General features: G+C 40.4%; 1 protein-coding gene across 1 annotated transcript; it reads left to right on the top strand.

Moving 5' to 3' along the window:
* Positions 1–5,830: 5,830 nt before the first annotated feature.
* Positions 5,831–7,960, top strand: LOC117726259 (leucine-rich repeat neuronal protein 3). Its single transcript, XM_034526435.1, has one exon. The coding sequence runs from the start codon at positions 5,831–5,833 to the stop codon at positions 7,958–7,960; it is 2,130 nt and encodes a 709-aa protein (XP_034382326.1).
* Positions 7,961–12,232: the final 4,272 nt, after the last annotated feature.

Raw genomic sequence — 12,232 nt, 5'->3', positions numbered from 1 at the left:
CTGAACAAAAATTTAAGTTTTTTTTACCTGACAACAACAATAAGCCAACCTAAATGTGCAGCATTTTAATGAGGGCGGGTTCCATCTTTTTCCTAAATGTCAATTGTCACGCTAATTAAGAGTGGAATTTGTGACTAACGAGGACTAACGACATACCGGTTCATAATGGTGATGCAACGACAGCCATTTCTCAACAGCTTCTCAGTAGGAATATGTCAATAACTGTAATAAGATAAAGTAGTGACGCAACAACACTTCCACAACATTCATTTAAAACAAATGCCAAATTGAATACCAACCACCTTGTAAATTGCACATTATATATATATTTTTTAAGATGCTATAATCCATAATTTTTATAATAGCAATGCATCAAATTAAAGTTTATCTTGTAGTGATTTTTTTTTTTTTGTTGGTGTAACAAACCTAGCTGTATATCTCAGTGAAGGCAGTCCTGAAACAAGCCAGATACCAGGAGCTTGTTTGCGGTAATGTTCACAGTCAGGATTAACACTGGTGAAAGTGAAAAGCCCATGGGCTAGACTGTCAGCCTGCTACAGTAATGGAGGTGCTTTGGAGACCATGGCTTGAATGATTGCCCCCCTCTTTCCTCTGACACCTGGGAACTCGTGTTAACTCCATGAGTGAACACCTTAGCCTGACCTATAAATGGCTTCTATTGGCTGCCCGAACAAATGTCAAAGCTTAGGTTTAATGTGTAAGTGCAGTTAGACATTAAGTTACAGGAGATCCCATCTTAAGATCTCTAGCTTAAAGTACCAGCTGTTGATTCTGTATCTCTCTACACAAGGTTTGCAAAGGCCTTACATTACAAGCATCCATCCTTTAATTCTATTTGCCCCAACCATATTAACCACATTACTCTTGTAGAGCCAAATGCAAGTTATTGCCAATAAAATACACCACAACATGTTGTTTTTTTTTGCTTGGGAGTCTTTTTGTTTTACTCCAATCTTTGACTGGCTAATACTTTGGCTTCATGGTCTTGCAAAGGTTAATATTTTCTGCAATGATGGCATTCTCAGGGTCACCAGAGGTCAATACACTACTACTGATACAATGACAAGTTCCTCCTCTGGCAACTCATTTTGTCCTCCACATCTCTTCTCTCCCTTCTGCCTCCCCTCTCCAGCACAATTACCGGCAACTGAGTAGAGGATTTGGTGGAAATTAGCTCTACATTGTAGCAGTGGGCGTGAGTGTGTGTGTGTGTGTAGCGCTGCGGCTGGGTAGCTTGACCGGACCTGTTACTAATAGGTTAATACAAGTGTGTGGACTCCGTAGCCACAGCAGTCACAGTGCATAGCCTCAAGAATATAGACTGCCTCTTCACTGGGCTCCACATAATGCGGTCGTACAATACCAATTTACCTGTTCAACTGCGTGTGCATGATTTGGATAGTTCACTTAAGATAATGCAGTATGGTACCAGATTCCAACTTCATAACAAAGCGTAATGAAATGCAGTTTCTCTGCCGTTAACAAGCCATATTTTTCCAGCCAGACGAGCATTCTTAATGGATGCTCTGTTGTTGAAAGCTTTTCAATGTTGCTGACGTGTTACGACACCTCTTGATTTTAAAACTACACTGAGCTCTGAGGATGTTCCACTTGTCATTGACATTCAGCTAATCTGAACGCGAGCATTGCGTAAACATTTTCTTAGTTGTATTACATATCTGCCTTGCCTCGATTGTCTTTATTACAAACAGTTTTATTACATAACTAAGGCATTGGCTCAACACTATTGATGCATGCCTGAAGACTCAGTACATTTGCTACATCAGACACATTGCCACACAAGATGTCACCTCTGAGTCAGTCAGCTTCTTCTTACAAATGACTACCACTGTTTGCCTTCAGCAGCCCTTCACTGGGACCTCATCTGACACCCAGGAGACTGTAAATTCAACTTCAACACATTTGTCAATAACATTTTATTTTATTTTTGAGACAATGAAAGTCCTGTGATATTTATAATATATAAAAATGGGAAAGCAGGATTAATAAAAATGGTAATTTGGGAGGAAATCTACACTTAGAATGTATCGGCTGAGTTTACTTAACTCGTCAAGACAAAAGCTTAAAGTATCAATCGGCCCAGATACTAGGTCCATTAAATAGCCACATTATGGGATACAATGGAAGAACAACAAAAAAGAGAAATTTAAATATTACATTGTATTACTTATTTAGATCATTAATCAATTCTCTTATCCAACTTTTCACACATGCAATAGTACTCGACAATTTCCCTCAAACTGAATGGTTAGAATAACAATTTGAAAGAGCTGAAGCAATTAGTTGATTTAATTGATTAGTCGATCATTTGAAAAATTAATCTGCTCCTGCGGCAAATGATTCATTATTTTTCATCGGGACGATTTTCTAAAATGTGAATTAATTTTTTTATCCTTCAAGGACTGTTGCTCGGACAAAACAAACAATATAAATATGTCAAGACATTTTAGAGAACAAACAATCTGCCCAAATGCTACTATTCCAAACTTTGACACTAACTGTAATTTTGCATTCAAAATGAAGTGAATGATCATTAGCAGAAATGTATCCTCATTAATTGGCAGGGAAATATCTTGCGTTTGCTGGCCACGCCATCTTGCAAGTGGTCCGGTAAAGCCTTCCTAATCCCATCCTAGATATTGGCCAGACCACAGACATTCACATTACACTAAAAACAATAACTAATTGTCTTTGTCAATCTGTCTCTTTCTGCCTCTCAATACCATGATGTCGACCTCACATCTATCTCCAAGTTTACAAATAAATTGATGAATTAACACCTTATTTATTTAATGTGTTGTGAAAATAGTGCATCACTATTTCTTATTCCACCCCAACACTTCCCATTTAAAGATTTTATTTCGGAGTGCAGCAAAGCCGATAACAGAAAATATCGATCATCAACAGAAGCCATTGCTTGAAAACATCCCAAAAGACACAATTAACATCATTGGTAAAACAGTGACCGCACACCCGAGCCACCTGCAGTGATTACACAATAATGCTCTCCACAATAATAGTTAACCTGACCACATTACACTGCTGGTAATTGTGAGAAACCAGAGCGAGCAGAGGTGAGACCCAAACGCTGAAGGCTGAGTTACAGATTATGGCCTGTTGTTTCCAGGGCACGGATCAACTGCAAAGCCCACAATGAAGGGCCAGTGGTGAGGGCGAGAAGCTGAACCCTGTTTATCAGAATGCTCTGGGTGTTGTAGCTTATTAAAGTGCCAGGTGCTTTGAAAAAATAATCCCGCCCCCTCTCTCTCTCATTCCACTAGCCCCTTGTCTGGACTCCAGCCAATGCAAAGATTGTGGAATGAAACCGTGGCTTGGTGGGGGCAAACTGCAGTGTTTCTGCCGCCTGCTGAAGATTTTATATATATATATATATATATATATATCTATTTATATCTATTTATATTTATATATATATTTATATAGTTAAATATATATATATATATAAATATATATTTCAATATATATATATATTTACATATACACATCTCCCTTGTTCTCACTTTCCGGCCTCGGTCACACTTCTTCTCTGGATTCTTTCCGCTTCATCCCATCTCTCTTGACTTTACCCATGATGTGCTGCACACTCTTATTGACCTGAAATGTCACAAGCACCATCAACCTATGTGTTCAGTAAGAGGCAGTTACATACAGCACATTACATGGTGCACTTCAGCTGTCGCATAACAAAAGAGGATGGAACATGGAGAATGTGATGGCAAAAGAGGCACTGCATGATGAAGAGATATCTTACTCTTATGCAAGAGGATGCATCGTAGACCCAGCACGATTTGAGATTATTTTCTCAAATAATTCAGGCTTGTATGAAGATATTTATGGACAATTTAATAATTATTACATCATAAATGGCAAATAATGAAAGAACCAAATCTGTTGTCTTTGTTGATTTGTTTGCCTTGTAATGTTTGTTGAAGCTTTTATGTTCTAGATGCCACACTTCACAACATGGATGATATTTACGAACTATAACGTGGGTCTAAAATTCTAAACAGCCTAAACAGTTTCTGACGATTAATTGATTGTCAGTGAAACACGTAGACATTTCAAATGTCTTAAAAATACTGCTTATACATACCTGCATCTCTAATATAAAGTGTTGTTCTGCATGTCACCTAAAAATCAATTGAAATATGTAAAATATAGCCTTCACTCAATTTAGACGAGAATTGTGTCCAAAAACACTCCCTATTTACAATGCACATTTTATTAAAGTGTCCACATTCTGAGTGGAAAATGTATGCAATAATACAGTGCCTTCAAACATTTCCACAGTAGAATTAAATAATTACATTGCATGTACATTACATTACATGTCATTTAGCTGACGCTTTTATCCAAAGCGACTTACAATCATGTTACATTCATACACTGTAGACACAGCTACAGGGAACAATTCAGGGTTAAGTGTCTTGCTCAAGGACACATCGACTAGGGCGGGGATTGAACCACCAACCGACCTGCTAACCACTGACCCACAGTCGCCACATGTAAACAAATATCTGTAAGTGTGAGTGATAATGCCAAGTGACAATAATTCATAAAGGTTGATAGTAGTGAATGAGTGAGACATTTCAGACACAGTTAAGGTGTCACGTTTTGTTTTTTTTAAGATTTCAGTAAAATGTCATTTAACAAAGCCAGAGATACAACTTGTGGCAACCTCTTCTTGACCTTGGATTATTTTTATTTGTCAACATGTGTCCATCACCATAAATATGCAGTTTATTTTTCCTTTAGGACTCTTTATATCCTAACATTATTATTTTTGCAAAAACGTTAAATCTGGTTAGTGTGCAGATTTGTTAATTTCACCAATACATTACGACAACACATTTGTATTTATTTAGCTGCCGGTGCTGCACCTTCTCACAAACAGGCTGCAACTGTGTGGCATGTACAGCAAACTGTCTCACTGTGCTGCGTGTCATTGGCTGCCCGTTTACTTGTTGCCATAGTAACTGACATATTCCAGTGTCTTTAAGCCGCTTGCCCCAAAGGCTAATGCTTAAACCCTAGGATGTCTGCTATTTAAAAATCTTAATAAAGCCTTTTATTTAACCAATAATAGACATACACTGCTAACAGTTTAATGCCATATGGGGGGAGCACATCAGTACGTCCCCAGAATGAAGTCTAGAAGGTCAAGTAGATATGAATCCACGGTTCTATATCTTGAAGGGAGACTGCACAAATGTCAACATGCATCAGTGTGCATATGACAAATGTCAATATGCCCAAATCCCTCTCTTATGAAATTCCCTGACCAAGTCCAGTATCATGTAATTCTCACACCGCTTCTCTCCGTCTTGTTTGTCTTGCACAGGTAGGAATGGACTGGGCTGTGGACTCTGGAAGCAAGTGACGACAATCAATGAGGACATCCATCTTTAAAGAGATTTTTCATGGATACCTATGAATGTGCTTAACATAAATCCTTTGAAGTATAATATCAGTCCATCCTTTTTTTTCCTTCTCCCCCCAACCTTCTCGGGTCTGCCTGATTGCAGCCTCGGCCCCGAACCCTGACACCTGCAGGCAACAGTGAGTGATTGGTCATTACATCCAAGGGCGTCAACACAGCAAGACAAAAAACCCCAGGGAGCCCTGCTGCACTTGGTGGTGGCGGTGGCCGGGGTGGTGAGTCGATCGCCTCAGCAGCTGCGGCAAATGATTCATTATTTTTGAAGTTAACAGCTTAGACCACTTAATCTACAAGGACCAATTTCTTACTGGAGGGAAACGGTCCAATATGAAGGACGTGTCATTCGTGGATCGCCTCTTTGTCGGCTTGGCCATGGCCTCTTTTGTCGTGGCCACAGAGGAGAGGCCCGATTGCCCGAAGCTCTGTGTATGTGAGATCAGACCCTGGTTTTCTCCGAGTTCGGTGTACATGGAGGCTCAGACAGTTGACTGTAATGACTTGGGACTCTTTAGCCTGCCGGAACAATTACCAGTGGGAACACAAGTACTATTACTGCAAACAAACAATGTTGCCAAGATTGACAAACCCTTGGATTATCTGGCCAACATCACAGAGATTGATTTATCGCAAAACAATTTATCCTCCATCAGCGATGTTCACCTGGGGAATCTTCCTCACCTGCTGTCCCTTCATATGGAGGAAAATTGGATACAAGAGCTGCCTGAGCGAAGTCTTGCTGAGGTGGCGAACCTTCAGGAGCTCTACATGAATCACAACCTCATCTCCTCCATTTCCCCGATGGCTTTTCAGGGTCTCAGCAACCTTGTGCGGCTCCACCTCAATTCTAACAAGCTGACGGCCATTAAAAGAGAGTGGTTCGAGCCCATGCTAAATCTAGAGATCCTGATGATTGGTGAGAATCCTATTCTTTCTATTGATGATCTGAACTTCAAACCTCTCACTAACCTTCGCAGTCTGGTTCTCACCAGAATGAACCTGTCTCAGCTTCCTGACGATGCACTGGCTGGTCTTGATAACTTAGAGAGCATCTCGTTCTATGATAATATTTTCCCGGAGGTGCCTCATTCTGCCCTGAAAAATGCTAAGAATCTTAAGTTTTTGGATCTAAATAAAAACCCAATTGCGAGGATACAGAGAGGAGACTTTGTGGATATGTTCCATCTGAAAGAACTAGGGATTAATAGCATGCCAGAGCTCATTTCCATTGATAGCTTTGCCCTCAATAACCTCCCCGAGCTGACCAAAATAGAAGCCACCAACAATCCTAAACTCTCCTATATTCATCCTAATGCTTTCTACAAACTACCGCGGCTGGAAACCCTAATGTTAAATGGCAATGCGCTCAGTGCCCTTCACAGGATTACTGTCGAGTCCCTCCCAAATCTCAGAGAGGTTAGCATGCACAGCAACCCCATCCGCTGTGACTGCGTAGTCCGCTGGATGAACATGAACAAGACCAACCTTCGCTTCATGGAGCCTGATTCACTGTACTGTGTGGAGCCGCCAGAGTACGAAGGCCAGCATGTACGACAGGTGCACTTCAGGGAGATGATGGAGATTTGTCTGCCACTCATATCTCCTGAAAGCATGCCCGGGCACATTAAAGCGCCGAATGGGAGCTCTGTGTCACTCCATTGTCGGGCCTTCGCTGAACCAGAGCCGGACATCTACTGGATCACTCCGTCTGGTACCAGGGTCCTGCCTAACACAGTGTCTGACAAGTTCTACATGCACCCAGAGGGAACTTTTGACATTTATGATATAACAGAAAATGAAGCTGGTCTTTACACTTGCGTTGCCCATAATCTGGTTGGAGCTGATCTTAAATCTGTTTCAGTAGAGGTGAATGGATATTTCCCCCAACCTGCAATTGGGTCTCTGAATGTCCTAATAAAATCAGTCGGGACTAATTTTATCCTGGTTTCCTGGAAGGCCGGCCATGGCACCTTGGCCCCAAACATTAAATGGTACACAGGATCAGATGCTAACCATCCCACCACAGCGTTTACCACCAGGGTTCCCTCTGACGTCCAGGCCTACAACCTCACCCATCTCAGCCCCGCCACTCTGTACAAAGTCTGTGTGGATGTTGGCAGCATCCACTACAACCATGACACCAAATGTGTCAATGTCACCACTAAAGGATTAGAGCTGGCAGCTGAGGGCACCGAAAAATGGGACGCAGCAGTAATCACCGTCTTTGGTGTGCTCTTGGCTGTTATTTCAGTGGCATGCCTGCTTATTTATGTGTCTCTGAGGAACCATCACCTTTATGGGGAAATAAGGAAATGCGACTCCAAAGCTTCGCTGACACCAGTGGAAGCAACCGGTATGCACTCTCCTTTCTTTACAAAGCTGTGGGTTTCGGGTAAGGGACTGCCAAGTGGAGTCAAAGTGAAAGCCACAGTCATAAATGTATCTGACAATGCCTTTTAAGAAGCGCAGCTTTGTAGAGCACCACACACCAACTACACTGATTGGACAAGGCCATGGGCAGGGGTGGAGAGTAGTACTGTTTCAAAGGCATACCCATTGCTGGACCCTGGCTGAGATACACTGGCAAATCTACTATTGGACTGGGATGGAACAGTTTAAAGTAGACTACATGCTCTCCCAGTATCAACCCCAGCTGAAGTGGTGGCTTTGTAACCGTTACACCAAACCAAGCTAAAATCAACAGAAAGGGTCATTTATTGCAAAACAATATATTTCAATACCATTCATACAGAAATGCAGGTAGTGAAAAGAAAGTGAAGATGATGATGGTCAACTCTCTTGTAATTGACTGTTAAATGTGTTCAGAGTTGTGGAACTGTCTGTGTGGTCCCAAGCAATACCGTCTGTGCTTTGTCAAACATCCATAGACGAGTTAGAGATACAGTAATAACACATGTCTATTATGGGGAGAGAGATTTAGTAGAGTAGACAAATTACAGTGACTATGGTGTAAGCCTTTTGATGAAATATAAACCCCCCTTTTTCTATTTAAAATGGATTCTTGATTTTTCATGGAAATATTGTTATATATTCTATTATGTTGATGTAATGACAAATCATCTGTAACCAAACAGTTTAAATGGGTTTTAAATCAAGGCGAGGGGCAGACTACTTTTGATTACGTCGTCACATTAAGCTTAATGAAATTCAGCTACAAAATGAGTATCTAGAGAGGACATTTGCCAAATGGCTGTTTATGCTGTGTAGTTCTCATTGCAACGGTGACTAGGAAAAAAAAATATATGTGTTGGACTAAAACAAATAACAGGTTGGTTAAAACTGAGGTGATTGATGTGTTATCTCCTCACAAAGCGGTCTGTTATGCCCTGGTAAGTGCCTCCAACAAGAACTACACGAGGTAAACAGAGAAGAAACAGAAGAAACAGCAAAACATGGCCATGTCATCATTGCAGAATCACAAGCTATTTCCAGTACTTTTAGTGGAAATACTTTCTCAGTATTTTTAGCATACATATTTTAAGAAAACATTTCGTTGTTGCTTTGGGTGTGAAGTTAAAAAGCCATTTTTATATTAACTGTATTATGTGATCAATGGGCACAACAGACTAACTAAGTAAAGTGCTAAGAAAAAAAAATAAATGTCATTGTTTCTTTTACAAACAATTGCCTATTTTTTTGCCTTTTCTTTATTCTCATATTTGTCATAATGCATTAGATTTATTTCAAAGCAAAATGCATGGTATTAAAATTACACTATTATTTTAGCCGTCATCCAACATGGGGTAATGTCTACTGTTTAATGAGTTGTATATGTGACATTACAGCTGCAAGCATGTAAAACACAATATTGATAATGACCAACTAGTACAGAGGGAGCCTTTGGAGGCAGGAGACTTCAGCTGATGGTTGTATGGCCGTCCTAACCCTGAGAAGAAAAAAAAAGAAAAGAACAGCAACAAAAGAACCAAACTCATTAGCCGCCTCATTAAGAACATGTTCGTCCTTCAGCTGGTCTGAATATAGTCACTGTGCTACAGCTGCAGCTGCCTGTGCTTAGGCAGGGACACAGCGTCCCTATGACAGGGAGATAAAGTACAGTACTGAAAAGTCAACGCATGGTGAGACTGAGACCATTTTATTTGTCTCACTGAATTATCAAGCACACAGTACATTTCACATGAGAAAGCCAAGCATGATGAATGTCTGTCAGAGGCAGAGTGACATGCTGGATTTATCAAACAGGCCCCGACGCTCATACATCAGGCCAGCTTTCAGCACCATGGACAGAGGCTTTTAGAGCCAAGCCATCTGTCAAAGACAAAGGGAGTTAAAATATGACGCAGTGTGCTCTTCAGGTACCGCTCGGGTCAGAACGAGTCTGTCTCTTTACAAATACGGATGCAGGAGGCAGAGCCGTGAACTGTATATATATATATATATATATATATAAAAATACAAAATATATATATAAAAAAACAAACATGCAATCATAAATTCAAGGTTACTCAGCGGTGTAGCAGAATTCAGTCTCTCTCAGTCGGCGTGCTCAGAGAAACAACATGACAGAGGAGGAAGCCACTAAATGAGTCCAGCAAAGCTTCCCATATTTGTCCTTCCTTTTTCTTTTTTTTTTAAACAACTCATGATTTAATGACATACTTGAGTGAATAAGCTGAATGATAGCCAGTAACTCATCTCTCCTGCCGTCTGTCCCAATCTCATGCATTTCCTTCATCGTGTTCTTTTCTTTTGCTTTCTCTCTCTGTCTCTGATGCTCTCCATCCACTGGCAACATTTTCGAGTTTGGGTGATAGTTTTTTGTACATTCAAAGCAACCTATATTAGAAAAAAACAACTCTGGATTCAACTTAAATCCCACATGAAAAGAACCAGCGAGCTGCCACCATTTAATCCGCAGTGAGGAATGAAAAATTATGTTTCTCGCTGAATCTTCAAATATTTCAAATATTAAAACCACCTTGTTCTATTCAAAAAAAGCCATCTGCTCTGAGGCAGATATACAAGCATGCTATGTGAAGGCTTTTAGATAGGTGTTCCTACTCGTTACATATTCATTTTAATTTTGCAAGGATCATTGTCAGGGGGCCTGAGATTCTACGGTGCAATCCAACAGTGGGAGGCGCAAGTTCAATAGTGCATTTATTTAATTCATTTTTAACAAAAGGCAGCCATTAAGTCAGTGGCTGGCAGGTAATTTTCCTTTTGGATTATTATATGAAAATAAAGTATTACAGGAAATGTAAATTTGTGACCCATCTTACATTTTATAGTATTACTCAGATGATTTAGTTCAATGCTCTTCTACTCTTCTCCCAATTTCCTAGAGCATGTGGGACGGTACTATTTGGACACTTTGCATTAGATGGTTCTCCAACTAGCTCATATTAATAATAGTCTTATTCTAAAAAAACAGCCTGAATTAATACAAAATGTTGTGTTTTTTTTTCTTCCCCTTTTCTACTGCAATTAAATATTTAAATTCCCCTCTCGCTGAGATAAGATAAAAACAAAAACCTATAGTACTGTTAGGGCTGCAGAGAGCAAACAATGCTCACGCTGCTACGGGCACTTTTATGTGTTTAAATTGTCAGCTTATTAAAGTTACAAACTTCCACGTACTGCAGGTCAGCCGGTGTAGCTACAGGCGACTACGTTCAAATGAAAAGTGAAATGTCAACACGCATTTATAATCCTGCTGCCAGCATTATGTTTAATGCCTTTGCTTGCTTTTAAGAGGCGTTTATAGCCAGCTATTGGAAGAACAAATGGATGACCTATTGATTGCAATAACAAATTGCTTTCATGAGAAATAGTTTGCCTCTTGGAGTCATGACGGAAAGAAATGATGGTGAAACTTTATGAATAAAACATTTCTGATGCAGCATTGTAGGTTGTTTCGTGTCTTATCGTCCGTTGATGTATTTACACCGAAGTTGAAGTTACTTTCGATGACAGGTGGATTTTTCATACACACCTCGTATGATCAACGTGACATAATTTTCCCAGCGCATCGGCATTCTGAACGTGCATTGCTGTGTATTTCCTAAAAAGTGTAGACAGAATGTCACACTGGATTTGGTACGGCTCGTCAGAGAGCAACCAGTCAAAAGCCATTCGTCTATGGGCCTTTCTGATCTGTCTGGCTTCTTCTCGTCTCCATGTCCATAGCCATCACTCCCAAGGCGACTCCAACGTGCAGCTGACAAAAAAATAAGCTTTTTTCCCGAAGCCTCTGCAGTGCAAAGACATAACCACATGAGCATGCACACACAATCCACGCAAAATCATTAACATAGAAAGAAAGGGTCCCACCATAACACAGCTGCTGTTAGTCACTCACATTTCCATTTAGTGCACCGACAGTGTTGCTTTTTGCATTGACATATTTCCTATGATTCACAACTGGCATGACATCACTGAAATATCACAAATAAAAGAAAAAGTCGACCCATCATAAGTGGGTCAATAAGTCTTGAACCACAGTAAAATATGAACCTGGATGAAATGTGGAAATAAGATGACGACACAGAGGGCTTTCCTGCTAATTTAAAGACACATCCACAAATAAATGATTGGTTTCCTGAGCCACTGATTGATTGCTGCCTCCCTTTGTCCGTTTCCTCTATGAAGTGGGCATTCAGCCGATCGATGCAGGGACTAATGGGTTATTCACATGCATGTGCTCACATTGTTGATGGATTAGAATCAGGGGGGAAAGGGAGGGGGGGA

The sequence above is a fragment of the Cyclopterus lumpus genome, chromosome 23 (assembly GCF_009769545.1).
Source record: "Cyclopterus lumpus isolate fCycLum1 chromosome 23, fCycLum1.pri, whole genome shotgun sequence".
Lineage (NCBI taxonomy): Eukaryota > Metazoa > Chordata > Actinopteri > Perciformes > Cyclopteridae > Cyclopterus > Cyclopterus lumpus.
Note: the sequence above shows the minus strand (reverse complement) of the source record. Positions and strands in the feature narration are given on the sequence as shown.